The 20,390-nt window shown below is 42.3% G+C and overlaps 1 protein-coding gene across 1 annotated transcript in view; it reads left to right on the forward strand.

Annotated features, from left to right (window-relative positions):
* The window catches only part of OXSR1 (oxidative stress responsive kinase 1), a 96,937-nt gene that overhangs the window by 41,574 nt on the left and 34,973 nt on the right, over positions 1–20,390 (forward strand). Inside the window, exons 4-5 of the mRNA XM_061996406.1 lie at positions 3,843–3,984; positions 18,655–18,710. Coding sequence (XP_061852390.1) covers positions 3,843–3,984; positions 18,655–18,710 — 198 coding nt within the window. The remainder of the gene's footprint in view (positions 1–3,842; positions 3,985–18,654; positions 18,711–20,390) is intronic.

Raw genomic sequence — 20,390 nt, forward strand, 5'->3', positions numbered from 1 at the left:
ATCTTAGTTCAGCTAAATTGGTTCCTAGTTATTTTCTAGCAGGTAATATATTACTGGATTGGGAACAAACCACTTTGGGCAAAATGATTCCCCCCCCACCCCCCAGGCTGTGATCTGCTGCTCTGTTGTTTCTGTGTAACACAGTTGGCATGAGACAGTTTGTTGACCTCATAAGGTACTGGAGGTCTTACCCTCACGTGCTAAATTGGGACCTTGGGAACAACTTTGCATTGACTTTATCTGGCTGATGCTTGTGATCCAGTCTCTGTCTTCTAGCAGAAAGTGTTTTCCTCATGAGCAAAATTCCTATGACTTCTGCTTTCAGAGTCACTTCATGCTTAGCTGTGGGCTTTTCTTTGGACATTTGGGCATTCAGTTGCTCCGTGTCAGCCTTCCTGAGCAAGAATGCCAGAAGATTTCCCAATATGGCATGAAGCAGTGGAAGTGCAGCTTGATTTCCTTCTTCCTATGCCATGGTGCTGTGCTTTATGAAGTTGCAGATGAATCTCAAGTGTCCTGAACTGTGTGGTGCATATAGTAAAATTTTTTCCCCCTGCGCAAACAACATGAAGATCATCCAAGGAACCTTCTTCAACAAGAAGGTGGCTCTTGGGTTACATTTCTGCTCTCTTGTGAGCTGAGCATTTTGCTGATAACCTTTTTGCTGTTCTATCTGTAGAAGACAGCCAAATTCCTCTGCTGCTTTGAACATCTCAAGGTGCAAGTGGTCCATAAAAAGTGGCAGGCTGGACTGGGAGCAGTAGTGTGTGAATCAGCCCTTTCACAAGGAGGGTTAGCTCTTTGTGTGCCCTCTTGTCTCCCTAACCACCAGCCTCTTTTCTGGGTTAAATACTACCTCTAACATGGCTAAATACAGGATTTTTTTTTGACCAAGTGAATTTGAGCATCATATGAGCTGCCTCCTCATGTTCCGTGAGGCCTTTGCAGGAGAAGGGAAATGTTTGTGAACAAAGTCTGCTAACAGAGTTGTGGGTGGAGAGAGGACAAAACGGGTGTGTGAAGAACTACATATTTTCACTGGACTTCTAAAACAAGTGACAATTTGTTCTCCAGATAAAAGCACATTTGAGAGGAAAAACCTGAACAGTGAAAATTGAGGATTTTTTTTTTGTGTGGGTTTTTTCTTAGGTGTCACAAAAATTCTTGTCCAAAATAAGAAACATCAAGGTTTGTAAGCACGTACTTACAAAATAGGAACATGACGGGCTGAATCCCAGATGAGTCCTCCTGACGTACAGAGGATCCTTTTTTCAGACACCAGAATCTAAAGGTGGGATTTCAGTGAAGAGGAACATGCTCAGATCTCTTGGGTTTTACAGTTCTCTCTACTCAAGAAAATATTGCTCCCATGCAGGAAGTCCAATGTATGTTGAAACAGCTTGAGTTTCAGCTTGATGAAACTTTTAACTGATTAAAACCCATGTCAAAGCTCATTGAAGATGATTGCCTTTCTGTGCTTGGGTAGGGGAAAGGAAAGCTGAACACTGTTAAGAGTATTCTTGCATAAGTTGTTGGGGGATGTTATGCAACTTAATATTTATATTTTTTTCATTTTCCTTGTTGTTTTCTTCTATTTTTTTTTTTAATGTCTGCTGTCTTAAGATTGTGTGTTCTGCAAATACTCTGAACCAGGGAAGGGTTTTTGGGAAGAGAAAGATGGAGATGTCATTCAGGGCAGCCACGGAGCTGGTCTAATTGCTACCTACTCATGAAGGGGGTTTCCTCCCCCTTCATCAATGTTTCATCTCCCTCTTAACCTCCTTTTCCTCTCTGTTGGAACTGAAACTCATCTGTCCAGAGGTTATGCTCACTACCAACCAAACAGTTTTCTATTTTTTTTTTGTTTGTTTCGTTCTCCATTTATCTGTCAGTGGATTTTTACAAAGGCCTGTAGTGATAGGGTGAGAGGTGGTGGTTTTAAACTGAAAGGGGGGAGGTTTAGGTTAGATATTAGGAAGAAGCTCTTCCCTGTGAGGATCATGAGGCATGAGAACAAGTTGCCCAGAGATGCTGTGGATGCCTTGTCCCTAGAAGTGTTTGAGGGTGGGTTGGATGGGGCTTGGAGCAATCTGCTCTACTGGAACGTGTCCTTGGCAGGAGGCTTGGAATAAGATCATCTTTAAGGTCTCTTCCAACTCAAACCATTCTGTGATTTTTAGTGAGAGGCTTTGTGTGCAGCTTGAGGACTGGTGCTGATGGGCCAGAAAAGATGGAAGGTGTGCACCTGAGCAGAGTGGGAAGGAATGGCTCTCCTGACTGCAGCAAGCTGTTGAGTCAGCTCAGCACATACTGTTTCACACAAACTAAGGGACAGTGTGTGCCCATGTAGTTGTTTCCAGTGCAGTTTGAGTTGTGCAAGACAACCCTTTCCACATAGTGCTTGTATTCAAACCTTGTGGCGTTTTTGCTTTCATGTGGGAATCCAGAACTAAAATACTTTGCTAAGTGAAAACCTATTTGCACAATTGTTTTCACCTTGAAATTCAAACAGGATTGCCTTCCTGAACCCAAAGCATGAAAAGGAAAAAAGAAATCCTTAAGTCCTATTGTATATTTTTCTGCTTGATTCAAGAATTTACAAGGTGCAACTTGTTATTTTCCCTTTGTCCAAATTCATGAGAGTAAGTTTCTCAGCTTTTACTGTTTAAAAACATTTTCTCTACTTGTCTTTTGATTGTGAGCTGGGCAGAGTGGACTTTTCTACTTACCTAAAACTTTCTACTTGACTTTTCTTCAGCTCACTGAGTTAGTACTGAAATGCTCTTTTCCTATAAGCATACTGTTGAAAGACAGTCAAAGCTGGAATTTATGATTTGCAGTTGTCTCTACTTTTCTTACTCTTTAAGAACTTTGCAGTGCTGCTACCAATGCTTTGTGCTCATAGCTGTAAAAATCCTACTAGCTGATTATCCAGTCATTAAACCATAGAAACCCAAGTTCGAAGGGGCTAAATAACACAAGCCTGGAAAACAGGCTTAGACAAGTCAGTCTGGAGCAATAAAAATACAGTTCTAAGAAGACTGTCTTCAGTCCACAAGCAAATATGAAGAATACAGAACCCAACATCTCATGAAAGCAGGACCTTGCACAAGAGGCTTGTAAGTCATTGATTGCATTCATTCGTGGGTGCAATTCAAAGAGATGGTTTGCTCTATAAAGTGTGGTTTGGCATGCAAGATGATGTAATTGACACTGTGGTTGGAAGAGAGACTGAGCATGATGTTTCCAGGGAAGGATCTGAGCTGTTCCAGTTTTGTACACAGTGAAATGACTTGTCAGAATTCAGCCTCATTTGTTCTCTATTTCCATTTTTTTGATGTTAGAGTGGTGTCATCTCATAATGTATTAGAGTTTTCCTGCTATTTCTCTGCATAGAGTTTGTAAGAGCTGAAAAAAGAGAGTCTAATTTTATCAAGCTTGTTGCCTTAGGCTCATGAGTCCTGGCAGCCCCTTGCTTTTTCCATTTCCCTGTTCTCCAATACTCTACAAAACCAGCTGTAGTGTCAGTATCTACCAGAAAAATATTCCAAGAGTCCTGTGGACGTACACTTTACATCTTGGCATGTTCAAATAACTGTTTATTTACTTGTGATCACAGGGATTTTGCAGCCCACCTTGAGAATCTGCCCCGTTAAGGTTCATGTGTGAGGCATGAATCGTAGTCTCTGCTTTCCTGCAGCAGAGGCTTTCAGCTACTGACTTTGATCATCCCTTCCTCTCCTAAATTAGTTCCTTGGGCTTGTATATTAAGAAGCTCAAGTACGTTTATCTGTGAATTGGTTCTTGGAGTTTCAATTGAAGTGTTTAACTCCTTTCTCTAGGCTCTGTTTTGGATATTATAAAGCATATCGTGGCCAAGGGAGAACACAAGACTGGTGTCCTGGATGAAGCCTGTATAGCCACAATCCTTAAGGAGGTGCTGGAAGGGCTGGACTATCTGCATAAAAATGGGCAAATTCACAGGTATTTTTTGTTTTTTCTCATCTTTATCCTGAAGTCTGTGTGTGTCACAATCAGAATTGTGTATTCTCGTCCCACAACCACCTGTGAGGGAGTAGAAAGAGGAAGGGAAAGGAGGGAGCTTAATCAAAACTTAGAATTCAAATCTGTACCAGGTTACTGCTGCTTTAGGAAATACTGTGACTGGACCAAGTTTGGGTAAACTCTGGGGTACTGAAAGTTGTAATATAGAAAATCTCTTTCCAAATGTCAATATCCATCTGCAAGGTGTAGCTGTTGGAGCTGGAAAACTGGAGCTGGTTTTGTTTCTTGCAGAGCTATAGATCACCAAGACTACTGCAATAAGAAGTGTCGAGCAATTTAATAAGGAGCCCTTCGAGTCCTGTTCATTTATTTATTTATAACACTAGCTGCAAGATCACCATCATGAAATTTTAATTTGTTCATTAGAAAAGAAAAGATGAGGGGAAAATTAGTGGAAAAAACCTTTTTGGCAAAACCCAGTTAACTAATGGCGTGTGATTTGATGGATCATTGAAATGTGTGGGTTTCTGTGCTGCTGTGTCAGTTGGGAGGTATTTCTAAATCATGTTTTCCTCTCCCTTGGTCTCAAGGTGTGATGCAGTTAGGAACAGAGGATACTAAGTCAATATGTTCTGCTATTTAAAAAAGAATGAGATTTGCTACCCTAAATATGTGCTGAAACTAGAATGTCCCACTTGTGGGTAATATACATCATCCCAGCCACAGGCTGGTGCTGGGAACAACAGCCTCTTCTTTCTTAAGAATTTTGTGAACTTGGCTGTTTTCTGGAACAAAGCCATTATAAGCACTGCTTCTGCTGTGCTGGACTGAGTTTGTGTCCTCATATGATAGCTGCACAAGAAGAGGTAACTCCTTTTGCCAAAATGTTATTTGAATTAAAAAATCCAAGAAGTATTTGTTTAATATTTTTAGTCCAACTGACTGACTCTTGAAGGTTGTTTTGGGTTAAAAAGAAAGTAGTGGTTGGAAAAAGTTCTGGTGGAATTCTTTTCCCTAAATGAAGTCTCAGGTTTCGATTTCCAGTCTCCATTAAAATTCTGATTTAACAAGAATGGTTGCTTCATTGAAATTTTGATGTTGTGGATGGTTGTTTAACTTTGTTGTTTTTAGAGATAAGACTTCAGGCAGCTCTGAGAATTGAGAGTAAAGTAATAGAAGAACTTACTTGCTGAGTACATGGTAATTTTTCACCCTTGACATAAGTAACTGACAAAACCACTTTTATTTGTGACTTGCAGTTGATTTACTTGGCTGAGTTCATGTTGGACTTGATCTTAAAGGACTTTTCCAACTTAAATGATTCCACGATTTTCTGATCTCTTGGTCTAATGGAATCAAAACACATATGTTCAAGCAGCAGTAATCTGTTCAATTTCTATTGTTGCAAAGATGTCACGGTGATTTCTGTATTGAAAGACCATTTGCCTTGCTGTAGTGAAACAACAAAACCAGTAATTGTGATAAAGATACCTTTATGTGTGTGCTGGGTGCTTATGTCACTCAGTAAAAAACTGCTGCTAACAAAGGTAACAAAGGTTGAACTGCTTGGTCTGAAGAAGTGGTGATAGGTATTGAATCATTTGGAAGTGGGCTGCACTAAACCTGCTGTGACCATTTTTGGTCTGTTCATTGAAGCATTTTTCCCATATTTTGGGCACATCAGCAAATAAATCAAAGCTGTGTCATTGCTGCAGCTTAAGGTTGTGGTTGCATGTTAGCTTATTTGCACGTGTTGCATTTGTATATTTTGGGACTGCTCTGACATTACATAAATGTTTTATCAGCAAAAAAGCATTTGGATTACCTCTTGGGTTGGGGACGCAGTGGTCTGGGAAGTTGGGATAAGTGATAATAGTCATGATACAGGAGGAAAACTGTGTAGTTATCTACTTGTGACACAAAGTTTGGGTTTTTAACTGTTGGCAGAAAGCAAGCTTACATGCCTTGGAAGGGTGAAATGTGTTTGGTTAATGGAGTTAATAGTGCTGTCTTGCATTTTATCCAGATGTGCTTACGCTACCGAGAAAAACAGAGTTTCATGTTGAAGTGCAGATGGAAAGCCTCATACATAGGAATATCTGTATGATTTTTTTCCCCATTTTGTTTAATGCTAGAGGTCATAAAATTGTTCATGCCTGATGGGAAAAGCAGGTGGAAATCTTGCAATCGTGCCAGAGATGCTCTGAGAGGAAGTGTTTAAAATAACTAAACTTTGGTCCCCTGGGTCAGCTTAAAGTATCTGGCTCTAAACTCACATCAGGTGATGGCTGAACTGCTGAATATAGTGTCTGCCATATGGGGCAGCTGTGGTTGGGGTGAAGTGCAGGCCAAAGCAAAGTCAACTGCGAAGGGTCAAAATTGAAGGGCTTTTGGTTAGACCTAGAACAGCCAACCCAAAGCAGACAGACATTTGGCAGAACAGGATGTTCAGCTTCTTACACTAAAATACAAAATACAAACTCCATTTGTATTACACCCAGGAGAAAAGGACTTGATCAAGTTGGAGATGCAGCATGGATGAAATTAATGCAATTAGCACATCTGAAGTTGGACAACCAAGCTGGTGGCAAAGTCTGAAGGATGAATGTCTGTAATTTTGTGGGTGTTGTTAATGTGAAGCCAGAGACAGCTTGTTACTGCTGTAAATCCTCCGTGAGGTCAGAGAATATGTGCCTGACAGTGGAGCTGCTTGATACTTTTAAATTATGCATCATTTTAAATGGGTAAACTAAGTTAACACGTGGAAGACTGGCTTAATGAAATTCTGCTTCTGCTGAATCTTACTCTGCATAAGCCTGCCCTGATCTTAATGCCACTTCCAATTAAGGTCTGGGGAGCTGGCTTCCTGTGGAAGTGTAAATCCCTGCTTTGGACAGGAGTGTAGCTTGACAGTATCCTCTAGAGGAGATCAGGAAGCCAAATATCTAGCAAACGCTTACATTTTAAATTTTTTTGTTTACTTTTCTAATTAGCAACCAGAGCAATGCTGAGACTTCAATAGATGCTATTGCTCAGCAACAAATGCTTAAGTCTCTCATATTGTCCAAAGTGCTGGGTTTTTGCATTCATCTTGCAAGGGCTGTGGGAAAACAGAGTTTGGGGCCTTACGGAAAAGACAAAGGAGAAGGCTCAATCAGTTTTATTTTCATGTAACACTCAATACCAAGGGAACAATTACAAATGATCCTTATCTTACTCTAAAATCACCACTGCCTGTGGTGGCAGCTCTCTGCCCTTGTTGCTGTGTGCCTGTCTCTGCCTCTCTCCCATCCCACCTGCCACTGGCCTGGCCTCACTGTGGTTTTGTCTGTGACATGATGATCCCAGTGACAATTTGAAGTCCTTGTGATCCAGCTCATTTTAAGGGACTTAAATACCTGGGCACCAGCCAGCGTGCTGAGGACTCCGAAACCTTGGGATGAAGCTGTCCTGCAGGAATCTGCTCAGACATGTTTTTTATGGAAGTCGAGCAAGACCCAACGTGCTGTGAGGGGTCACTCCTGGATTAATCTTGTCTGGGTGACACACAGGGTATGTTGCACTTCTTCCTGTTTGGGCTCCGATTCCTCTGTGTATTTGGGGATTAGCAGGAGTTTGAATTACTTGGTTTTGATTTGGTTTTATTTCCAACCCAAGAGGTTTTATTGCTTGAAAAGACTAGTTGGAGAGAAGTTCGAGGATTTTTCAGGTGGTGCTCCCTGTGACAGTCTTGACAAATGAATTGTGCTGATTAATTGTTACAAGGTCTCTCTGTCTTTCTCCCTATTTTTATCTCTGAGCTTATCTTCTGTTCATGATTAGCTGTTGTGTAACTGAGTATTTCAGTTAGTCTAGGTGAAATGATGTGCTGCTCAAATATAATCAAATTCTCCTATTGCAGCAAAATAAATGATACATACTTTTTGGTAAAAGCAAAAAGCTTAGGAAGTGATATAGAGTTGCATGCACGTGAAATATTGGCATGGCAGTGCTCTGCTTCTTAGGGGGTGAAGATGCAGCAGCACATTACACAGACTGAGTTAGATCAACTTGTGCCCCCAAACAAAATATTTTGGGTTCTTTTTGGTGTCTTTTGAAAATCAATTTTCTTGAGTGTAGGACATCAGGGTGCTGTGACAGCTGTTAGAATGTTGCTTTGAAGAGACCCTGGAAAAAAGATTCTTTTCTGTGTTTTTATACCAATTGTGTTAACTTTTTTTTTGGACCATAGGATGGTTTTGATACAAGATCAAAGTTTGATCGTCTGCCTCTTCTGCCTATGTTAAGAGAAAATAAAGTAATTTGTGGGGAAAAAAAAAGATGTCTAGATGTGAGCACATACATATCACCAGCATTTGTGTGTGGATTTTTGCAGGAGCGCTCTGCCAGTAACAAGTTTTGAATTTAAGGTGAAAGAGCTGATGGATATATTTTGGCAGAGCTCAGTTGTCCTACAGGATTCAAGCTTAATTTTCACGTAGCTGATGAATGCATTGATAGCTGTGCTGGCAAGTACTGTGGTTAAACTGGATTCCAGTATACCTCTGACTATTTTGATGACTGACATCCTGTACCTTTTTGTTTCAGTAGCAATACTGTAGGAGAACTTGACAGTCTTCCTCTCCACAGTGCTTGGAATTGAAGTTTGATAAGGTAGGGTTGAGGAATAGGTAATGGGATGTAGAGCCTTTTCACCTCTAATTACCAGTTTGATTTTAAGTCGGGACACCAGTAATTTGGAAGCTGTTGCACAACTGTGGAAAGTGGAATTTTATATTCAGAGGAGCATACTTTGGTCTCTTCTCCCTTTATAATATGAGATGGACAGGAATAACCCTTAGAAATAAGTTAATACAAGTTTTTAAGCTGTAATTTGTAAGCAACTGAGTAGCCAGCACAATAGAAATATGACTCTTGGGTGTCTCAGTGGGACAGAAGAGAAGATGCTGCTCTAGATTGTGCTTGGGGGATTTGTTCCTCCAAGTAAACACCTTACTGTGCAGGGGCATGAGGCCCACTGCATCTCTGTGATCAGACTATGGTACATTGTGGTTTGGTGAACCAGTGTGGTGTTCTGGTGGCTGCTTTTTCCACTACATCATCCAGAAAGTCATTGTTTGGGTTTGTTTGTGTTTGTTTTTTTTTTTAATTTCCTCGTGACTGTGGAGAGAAAACATGAACCAGATGTAAATCCCCAGTCTGTGGATGGCCAGAAACAATAGCTCCTATGGAGACAGTTTTCATTGAAGTGGATAGTCTTTGCTCTGAAGCCTGACAACTAGACAATTAAAACTCTGATGGTAAAAATCATTGCTGAGGAAAGCACGGGAGTGCTGAGGGCCCTGTAGTGGCTCCAGGCCAATGCCAGTGCCTCCGCTCTGGGGCTCTGTGCCTTACCAGGGTCCGTGTAGCAGCTCACAGGGCAATGCCTGAAGCCAAGCACTTGCTGCGACTGTTGTGTTCAGGTATCTGTCCTTGTGTCCATCTCCTCAGACCCAAGTGGCAAATCTGTACTTTCATGGCAGCCTGGAAAGCATCACCAAGTTAAACTGAGAGTACTAAGAGGACTGTTTCCATTGTGCAGACACCCAGTTTTGTAACTGCATTCTGCATTTTATAGGAGTAGCTGGATGAAATAAGGAGATCTTTCTTCTTCCTTTGCTGGCTATGCCTAAAGCTGTCATTTTTCTAAATTTTGGAGAAGGAAGTCGAGCTGACAAGTCTCTTATGAGTCCCAGTTGTCTTCAATTTCTCCTGTATCATGTTGCAAACATTGAGCAAGAGCTGTTGGTGGCTTTGTAGGTATGAACAGCCCTTGGCTGAGGGAATGCCTTGAACCTTGTGTGTGTATAGATACACATACTACTTCTCCAGAACAAGGGTGTTTATTGCCTTTTGGAAGCAGGACCTTTTGAGCTGCCCTATATCAATTTTTTTTTTTTGGTCTTATTTGATCCAAGTTGATGATGAAATTTTCTATCTCCATCATGGCAGGGTCAACAGAGATGTGTGAATCACTGGCTTTCCTGTTTCTTCTGCTACTTGATCCATGTTCTGCTCAAACTGGGGTGGCCTGTATGTGGTAGTTTTGGGGAAATCTGTCTTTCTGAGCACAATAGGAACACGTTTTCACATGCAGGAGATACTGCAGTTTAGTGGTGTGCGTCACTAGTATTGCCACATGAAGCATGCCCACCTCCTTGCACATCAATTTGACATGAAACATTGAAATAAGATCATGTTATAACTAGACTGGTTTCCTCTGTTACCAATGACTAAGGCAGGTCCTCCCAGAAATATCTGGCCCTCCAGGAGCAGGAGACAGACCTTGTGACTCCACAGCTTGCTGTGTTTGTTGCTTTTCATGCAGCAGCTGTTTAAGAAGCTTTGTGTCTTGTCCCCACTGCAGTCCTTAGGAAGTAGGATCAGGAAGTGGAAGACCTGAATAGATGAATTTGTGGAAGAAATCCTGGTACATTTTTAGCTACTGTTCAATGGTATAAAAAGTTGATTTTAAAGCCTACTGGACAAGGCCCTTATTGGGAAAACTGCAGTTCTGAATGAATAGGGGAAGCTTTAAAAACTGGTGTACAAGGTTAGAGATGTAGCTTCCCTCTTGCATTGACTATTGAAGGGCTGAAGCTTGTCAGAAGCCCTAGCTGCTTGGCAAATCCTCCTTGCCATAAGCTGATATTACAACAGTGATGTGCATTGAGGCAAATACGTGAATCTTTGAAAGCCTCTTTTGTAGGAGGATGAAGTGGGACTGTGAGGATTGTTACGATTACATCTTTTCCATATTGGGCGATAGGGCTAGGTCTAGTGTTGGTAGCAGTTCATTATCTGGTCGAAGGAGCTGATCTGTCATTTTTTTAAGATTTTGGTTTTAGCTGTAGCAGCTTTCCCCATGCTGATGTGCAACTGAGATTACTTGAGCACTGATTACAGAATCATAGAATGGTGGGGTTGGAAGGGATCTCTAGAGATCATCCAGTCCAACCCCTTGCTAAAGCAGGTTCCCCTTGATCACAGGGCATAGGAATGTATCCATGTGGGTTTGGAAACCTCTAGAGAAGGAGACTCCACGCCCTCCCTGAACCAGGGTTCCCTCACCCTTACAATAAAGTAGTTTTTCTTTATGTTTAAGTGGAACTTTGTGTTCCAGCTTTTGTCCTTGACCCCTTTGAGACAACAGAAAAAAGTGCCTCCCCATCCTCTTGATGTACACCTTTTGATGGATGGGAGATGTGAAGTCCAAGGCAAACAGGATCTGTCATTGAACCACACCTCCCTTTAACCATCATTAGGCTTGTAAACACACGTGAAAAGAAGGAATTAACAAGAGTTAAACCCATCAAAGACAGTGTTGGCATAGAAATAAAAAGCTTAAGATGGACATAATTTGCGGAGATGAGGGGAAGTTGCAGGCACTGCAACAGCAGCAACTGTGTGACAGGAACACTGAGTGATGTGACAGACCACTCGCTGTGTCACTTCATGTCAGATGCTGGCACAGAGTTTGCCTCAGGTCTGCAGTTCTCTTACTGCCTCAGCATCTTCCCAGCCCTTGGGGCAATTCAGATAAGTAATGCGACAGTGATAAGTAATGCGGGAGGATCTCCTGCAGCTTTCTTTTGTGACCTCTCCTTTGTCTGAGCTGACATAGAGACTTAGCCTAAAAAGAATCAAATTTCTAAGTCATGGTTTCTTGGACCCCAAGCACTGTAGTTAAAGCAGCAGTCCACTTCTGCAGCTTTGGAGGACAAGAAATCAGGAGGAATTGTACCTAGCAAATGCATCATGGATCCTCTGAAAAGTGTTTTTGTTTTAGCTAAAACAAAGTATGATGGTAGATTAATTTTTCCTGTCACCCTTACTAGGGTTTCTGTTTGCCTGTGCCGGGAGACTGAATGCAGTTATCTCTCCCAAGAGGTCTCTTCCTGTGCTGAATGTGATCTACCTGGATGTTAAGGGTAGGACAAGGAGAGAACAAGTACTTGATGTACTCATATAGTTCATCTTGTTGGAAGCTGACAATCCTTCCCAGTAGGCTTTGTCTACACACTCGTCTCTTTGCAGAGCCACGGTTTATCAGTTACAGAAGCCTTTCAAAAGCCTTGCTGGATGCTGCTTGAGAACAACAACAAAAAAATTTTAAGAAGTTCCTGATAACACTGCATTATTCATCTAACTTTCTTGGACATTAAAATACTGGTTAAAAAGCCTTTAAATATTCCTACCCACCTATCTCTCATGAAACTAGGGCTTTAAAAATGCCTTTACCATTTATGAGACTTGGAGTAAATCATGAGTTGCCTTGTGCTGCTGGCATTTAGTTCCTGTGTTGAAGCCTTCATCTTTTACCATGGCTCAGCAGCCAGTGGAGCAGCTCTAGAGGGTAGCAGCAGTTGTGCTTCCCTGTTCATGAGTAATAAAGCACGTTGCTGGGCTGGTCCCCTGCTGTAATTTATAGCAGCCTGGCTACTGCTGCTGGTTCTGGCTGCCAGTGGCCACAAGGGCTTGCAGAGAGGGCTGTGCATGAGTAGGGATGAAGCAAGCTGTGGACTTGGCCCTCTCTTGTCTCTGCCTGCCTCAGCAGGGAGGCTGGAGAGGGGAGTATGGAAGCTACTTTGCCAGCTCTCTGCCGTTGGAAGACCTTCAGTGTTTGGGAGATGTTCCCAAATCCAGCTCTGCAGAGTTAAATACAGCACTGTAACAGACAGTAACTGCATCTTGCCCAGGGATTTGGGACTTACGGCTTGATTCTGGCACGAAAGTGTTGGTACACACAGCTTTTTCTAAGCAGGAATGGGGAGCATACAGATACAGCACTCTTAATACAGTTGTCTTGAATACCTTCTCCTTTGATGTACTGAATGTGCTGACATTTGAGGGCATAAAAATACCACTCTGCTTTCACACTCCAAGCCTAGCTTCTGTTTTGTAGCTCTGTCTTAAATGGGTAAAGGTCTTGCATATATCCAGCTGCTTATGTCTTGGCTTTAGGGCAAAGGGAAAGAGGTGAGATAGGTAGCAGCATGTCATTGAAGGGAGAGTCATGTTAGAAAATGGTGCTTTTCTGGTGTACAATGTCACAAACTGCTTCATGTTTAACCCCGTGTAGAGATGTTGTCCTGGAAGTATTTAGTTAATCACACAGAACAATGTCAACTCCAGCATTTGGTTGCATTCAGTAGAAATATTTTGAGTTGTTCATTACCATTAACAGAAAATTCCTGCAACTTGCACCTTCTCTTTTTTCAAAGAAACTTGGCAGGACCAACCACTCTTTCCTCATGACAGATTATACAGCAGAGAGTTCAGTCTGTGAAAATTTATGGTTACAGTTGATGTAAATTCTATCTGATGGGCAGATGACTCAGGGCTGTGCTGATAGCCAGCGTGGCATCCTAAAGGCACATATGAGCAGGTTGGAGACAAAGGCATAATAAACAGGGCTTGTCCCCATTCCTCACTTCATGTGACATTTTTTTTTTCTTCTCTGTGCTTGACTCAGAAGTCCTGGGATGCCCCTCTTTGTTCAGGTCACTTGTACTGTGGCTGCAGTGGCCTTAGACTGTCGTAGCTCCTGCTCCTAGTGTAGACTTTTGAACAAAATCCAAGTAAGTCCTTTCCAGTTACACAGCAATTTTAAGAGGCATCTTCAAAAAGTAATAACTTCATATGCTTCATTGCTGCTTTTATTTTTTTTTTCAAACACCATTTCCTTTAAGTGTGTGCTGTGAACTTCTGTTGCCTATGTGAGGGATGTAGAGTTGCAGCTGGTTGTTGGTAATGCTACTCTCCATTATGGACCAACAAGTCTTGCATTTTTTCTTACTGTTGTCACTGCACTGACAAGCATGATAGGGCAGTGCCAAGGATTTGGGTGAGGCTATGGGTGAGGGCAGATCTGATTATTTAGCAGCATTTTAAGGACTGACAGGCTTTTAATAGTGAAACAAGCCATTAGGCTACAGTTCTTGTAGTTCCCTTCCCCAGCCCTGTTGAAAAATTGAGGAGTGTGGGAACAGTGCACTTGATACTAGGGAGCATAATCTTGTTGCTTTCCTGTGCTGCCAAGTCTCTTGTTGCTGATGCTAAGTGTAATTTTGTTGGATCAGGGATCGGTTTGGGCTATATAGCTTCTAGTGCCTATGGCCCAGCCCTAACCCAGAGGCATTTGTGGCATGTAACTGGTACATGAGCATTGGGTCCAACCAGGAAGCTAAACCACTCTGGAATGCAGAGTGCTCTGTTGCAAAACCTTTCAGGGCTGACATGAAGAATCCAGCTTTGCACTGGAGTGAGTACAAACCCCTCTTCCCACTCCCTTGTGAAGTACGAGGTGAATAAAAACAATTGTTATTTTGCAGAAGGGCTCTCAGACATTCGAAGAGAGGAAGATAACAGCTATGGAGTCAGAATGTCCACAGCTACTACAATTTGTTAAGCTACTGGCAAGAAGGACTTTACCCCAGCCTTCTGTAACTTCATTTAAAATGTAATTACTGTTTATGCTCTAGCCTAAAGCTGCTTCCTCTTTCCAGTATAGTAATTATGCCAGAGGCTCACCATTTACTCCAAGTGTATCAGCCCAGGATATGGTCATTACCACATTAATAGGAAGTACCTTCAAATTGTTACACTTGGCAGTAACTATATCCTGGAGTAACAAACTTCTCTGCATTTGGTGTCTCAGTTTATAAGCAGCTCCTGACGAGAATAAACAAGAAAGCACTGTTTTTATCCCCCCTCCTATTGCTTTAAAGGCAATTATTTAATCTTTAAGATGATTTTAAAGGAAAACATGATTGGAAGACACTATTGGTGACGTCAGGATCTGCTAAAAGGGATCTGAGTTCACTCAGTGTTATTGCTGCTCATTGTTCACCCAGTGCTGTTGCGGCAGGCAATGTGATGCCAGTACACATGGTGTTGAGGAATGGGAAAGCTGGAAATTTTCTCGATGGCAGAGTAACTCCAGAACAGCTCTGTGACCCAAAGCAGATTGCTGCTTATCCATTTTGCTGCTGCAGGGTGGAGTGTACTCACTGAGGTGAGTAATGGCCTTTTCAGGGGGTTGGTCACCCAGAGGAAAAGCCACATCAAGTGGTGATTTAATTCTGCAGCTTGATTTGGATATCTGGCAGTGGCTGTTGTTGGCCTCCTGGATTTCTTATTGTAGCAACAACTTGTTTTAATTTCTTGAACCAGCTTGAAGCACCATATTTGTTAACTTTTGTTTCCAATGAGAAATTATGTAAATTTTAATTAATCAAAGCTGAAGTTAAAAAGACAGGAAGCATATACATTGAAGAGGGTTAAAGGACTGGAGTCCTTTGACTCTTTTCCTATGGGACTCAATCCAGGTGCCTGTTTCACTACTCTATTTCTCCTCCAAGCCTGTTCAGCTTGCTTTGTTTTGGTAGGACGGTGTGGTGAAGTTGAAGGTGTGCTGTCTTCTGACTGCTGTTGCTATGTCAGTGAAACCTGCCTGAGTGTTTTTTTAGACTCTGAAGCACATGTTGCTTGAAACTTTAACCTGAGTTCTGCTTTAAAAACTTCCCTGGCCCTTTGTTCATAACTGATTATGGACTGCTTCAGGGGCTTGGTGAGCTGCAAGTTATGTTGTGCTGACAGGGGAGGCTGGGGAAGCTGTTCAATACTGTGTGGCCCAGCTTGCTCTGGCATCCTGGACTGCCTTAGAGTACAGATGGAAAAGGAAATTGCTGTTACTTGCGTCCATCTCCAGTAAGAAGAACAATAACTTCACCAGACAGCCTCAGTGCATGCTGTTCCTTTCCCTGTAACCTGGAGCTGGCAGGCAGCTTTGAAATGGTCTCCTGTGTCCTGGCTGGTGTGGGAGAAGTGACTGTCAGGATAAACATTTCTAGTAGGATTGGGGAGTTTCCTGAACACCTTCTGTTCCCTCTGAATTAGTACTGTTGCGAGGGGGGATTCCTGGAGATGGCTGTGCCTGTGCCAGGTACATCTCATGCCACATTAGCTGGCTCCTTACCTAGGAAACAGCTGACTTAAGCACTGTGCTGACGTGACCCCATGTACTCATGGAGTTGGAATGCAGAAGCATCTTCTGCCTAATCAGTGTCCCTCTTAAGAGTGACAATAAAGTGCTGGAGTGTGTCCAGAGATGGTCAATGGAGGTGATGAAGAGCCTGGAGCATAAGTCTGATGTAGAGCTGCTGGAGGCCCTGGGAGTGTTTAGTCTGGAGGAGAAGGCTGAGGAGAGTTATGATCACTCTCTGCAACTTCATGACACATGGTTGTATTGAGGTGGGGGTTGGTCTCTTCTCTCAGGTAACAAACACTAAGACAAGAGGAATTGGCCTCAAGTTGTGCCAGGGGAGGTTGAAGTCGGAGATTAGGAACACTTTCTTCCTCAAAAAGGCTATCAAGTCCTGGCAGAGGCTGCTGAGTGATGTGGTGGAGTCCCCATCCCTGGAGGGATTCCAAAGCCATGGGGCTGAGGGACATGGGATATTGGTGACTGTGATGATTCTGGGGGAATGTTTGGACTTGATCTCAGAGGTCTTTTCCAACCTAAATGATTCTGTGATTTAATGATATTGATGGGGAGCTTTTCCATTTCCTCACTGTTACAGACCATGAATGCTTTGTGTGTGTGTGGGGGGGAAGGGGTTGGGGGGGGTTGTGTCTCTAACTCTCTACAGCTGTATTGGGTTTGGTCAATGGGTGCTAAGGCAGGGATGAGGCTTTCTTGTCTGCAATGGCTTCTCATATCAATTGCAGGAAGAAAACAAAATAGTGCTTCTTGGAGGGAAAGCTTATTTGCCCCTAAACGTGTGTATTTGGCTAGTGCAAGAGGAGCAGAACTGGAGCTGACTGGCAGTGATTGTTTTACATTTGTCTACTCATTCCAGCATCACTGTCTCAGTTTCTTATTGTTTTGAATCCCATTCTGCCCTGAAGTCTGTTTCTCAAGGCTGAATTGCCATACAGCTTCAGTGTTTCCATATCTATCTAAAATGTTCTTGATCATTAAAGCAAATCACTATTTTCCTGTACTTGCTTTTACACTTGTGTTTCAAACAGGGATTAGACTTCAAGATGGTTACTGCTAGCAAGAGGTAGACATATGGCAGGACTTGAAATACTTGTTTGAAGGCTAAAGGCTGCTGTCAGCCATGGTTTACTGTTAAAGTATTCTTCAGTGGGACTGTTTTATGGACATTCTTTGTTCACTTTTGTTCTTCTGTATGCTTTTGTTCGTCTTGGGAAAGCCTTCCCAAGCCAATGTCCTAGACTGGATATTGGGAAAAATCTAACAAATGCTAACTCTGGAGAGGATGTGTTAAAAATTATCCTGGCCTGGAACTGGTGGCAGCCCAGGTTCCCCTTTGGAAGAGCAAAGCCAAGAAGGTGATTTCCAAGGCCTGACTGTGGCTCTTTGGCCAGACCATTACACCAGTTCTGTTCTCATGATGCATGAGAGAGGGAGAGAAAAAATAACTTTTGCCTTTTGTGTGTGTGTGAAAGCATTTGGAATATTTGCAGAAGGCAGTGGAGGGAGAACCTGCTTGGTTTGGGGTTTTTTCTTTCTTTTAATCTTTTCTATTCCATGCAAGTTGAGGTGTTGTGACGTTGTCTATTTGCTGCCATCCATTCCTCAGACAATTGCTTTGCTTGCAGCCTTTCTTGAGACAGCACCTACATGTGCTCCAGGTCTGCACTGTTTCCTAGATAGTGCAAGCTTATCAGCTAGGCTGACGAACGTGGGTGTCAGCTCCAAAGCTTCTTCTCTTGGCTTTGTGTGTGACAGTAAGCTCTAGAACTTCAAAGCATAGTTGTAGTGAAAGCAGCATTCTCCTCAAGGAGGGAGAAGTGCTGCTAACCTAAAAAAACCAGAGCTTTTTTGGGGATAGGAAAGGGATAACACAACAACTTTCATAGCACATACTGGATGTTCATGTGCATTTGTTAATTTTAGTGAAAAGATCTCCCTTATTTTTTAACGAAGTTGAGGCTTACAGGACAGTAGAGTGACCTCACTTTCCCATTTCCACTGTCTCTGTACCAGCTCTGCTCACCTGAGCCATGATAACATGGTTCAGCTCACTAAGCCATGAGCAAGCAATGTTTTCTTCTGTCTGGATCTTCACTGGTGTATGGGGCTAAACTGACTTGTCAAGGAAGCCCATCCCAACCTGGAAAGCAGTGAGACTTGGGGCTGGGGAAGAATGGGATGTATTCAGCAGTAATGGGGCTGGATCAGGTCGCTTTCTTGAAATTTTCCCTCTTTGAGGATACACGAGTATCAAACCTGTGCTAGGTTGTGTTTTCACATTTTTATCTAACTTAACCTGGGGCAAACCATTTTTTCTTGTGTTTTTGAGGTTACTATCTGATAAATGTTTAAAGTTTTTTTTTTTTATTCTGAGCATAGTACTTAAAAACACTACTAGCTACAAACTCACAAATACCGTTTAGTGTCTGCCTGCTGATCGCACAGTTGATGCAAAGTTCGTGCTGTTTCTATGTGTTTGGAAGCAGGAGGTGCTAATGCAAGAAACAAAATACTAGAAATAATATCCTTTTAATGTATTTTTGTTGCTTGAAGGAAAGATTTAGTGACTGTCATTTAACTGTTGCTTCATTGTTTTGCAGGGATGTGAAAGCAGGAAATATTCTTCTTGGAGAAGACGGCTCAGTGCAGATTGCAGGTAACTTTCTTGGTAGCACTGAATAAACATTAGGTGTAGTTGTGTGTCCAAAGACATTATTAAAGATCAAGAAGAAACTTCCATAAAAAACTCAGCTTCAAGAATCTCCACAATTCTTAAACAAAACAAAATTAGCACCACCAAAAAACTCAACAGACCAGAAAGCATAACAAACAACCCCACCAACCCAGAGTTCATTACATCTTATCTTAAAATACTGTTCTTTGGAATAGTGACAATACGTATGAATAAATCCCTTGACTGTTAAGTCCTCAGAATCAATAGATTAGATAAATATCTGGCTAGCGTATGCCAAAATTTTTACAACAGGAAATATATGGACTTGGAAGTGGACTGCACAGACCTCACTGATTTATCATCGATGTGTAAGGTCATTTTCAAAAGGACCATACTGACCAGTGGATAGATTGATCAGAAGGAAGTTGGGATGTGTGATAGTAAAAGTCACTTGCAACTTTGACTTAACCAAAGATCTGCTGGTCAAACAGCTCACGTGGGTTCTCCCTAGTCCCCTTCACTGTCACACTGAACCGAGTGTCAGAGTGTGTGTTTAACTGACTTCCCTGACACACCACAAACTGGGTTGAACTAAAAGTCCTGGAAGCAGTTGTGCAAGCTGAGGGATGGGGTAGGGAAGACATCAGACAGTAGCTGTAGTTACCACAGATGTGGAGGAGATGCATGTATGCTGTAATCACTGCTGTCATGAGCTACATCAAGGCAAGTATGTTGGGAACAGCCCTTAGTGAGGGTGGATCACGTGTCTATGGAAAAGGGTGTTGTGTGGTTTGGGTTTAGTTTTGTTTTTTTTTTCTTTCCCCAATACTTTTATTTCTGTTGTTTTTATTTCATGCATATGCCTACAGACTTCACTCTTCTGTACAGAAGTCAAGAATTGCTATTTTTGTGGATTAAGACAAGATTTTTGGAGAGTACATTAAGAATCTGTGAGACTTGTTTTTCCTCTTCTTCCCAGTGTGCCATTTTCACAGAATCTCAAGGGTTGGAAGGGACCTTGAAAGATCGAGTCCAACCAGCAGCATCACCTAGAGTAGGTCACCCAGGAACTCATCCAGGTGGATTTTGAATGTCTCCAGAGAAGGAGACTCAACAACTCATCTGGGCAGCCCATTCCAGTGCTCCCTCACCCTCACAGTGAAGTTTTTCCTTGTTTCTTTGAAATCTCTTGTGTTCCAACTTGTACCCATTGCCCCTTGTCCTATGATTGGACATCACTGAGAACAGCCTCCTGACGCTCACCCTTTATGTATTTGTAAACATTAATAAGGTCACCCCTCAGTTTCCTCTTCTCCAAGCTGAAGAGCCTCAGCTCCCTCAGCCTTTCCTCATAAGAAGATGCTCCACTCCCTTCATCATCTTGGTGGCCCTACACTGGAGACTCTCCATAGGTTCCCTCTCTTGAGCTGGGGAGCCCAAAACTGGCCACACTACTCCAGATGGGAACTCATCTAAAGTTTCATACAAGTCCAAAATGTTTGGCCCCATGATTGAAAAACCTGTAGTATTTCACTGCATAAAATTTATTCCTTGTAACATTTTAGGAGCCACTCCCTAACTTCCATGTGCCATGCAGATGAATTATTTACACGTCATTAGAAATATAACAACAGGTATTAAGAGCATGGGGAAACTTAAAGG

The sequence above is a fragment of the Colius striatus genome, chromosome 5 (genome assembly GCF_028858725.1).
Source record: "Colius striatus isolate bColStr4 chromosome 5, bColStr4.1.hap1, whole genome shotgun sequence".
Lineage (NCBI taxonomy): Eukaryota > Metazoa > Chordata > Aves > Coliiformes > Coliidae > Colius > Colius striatus.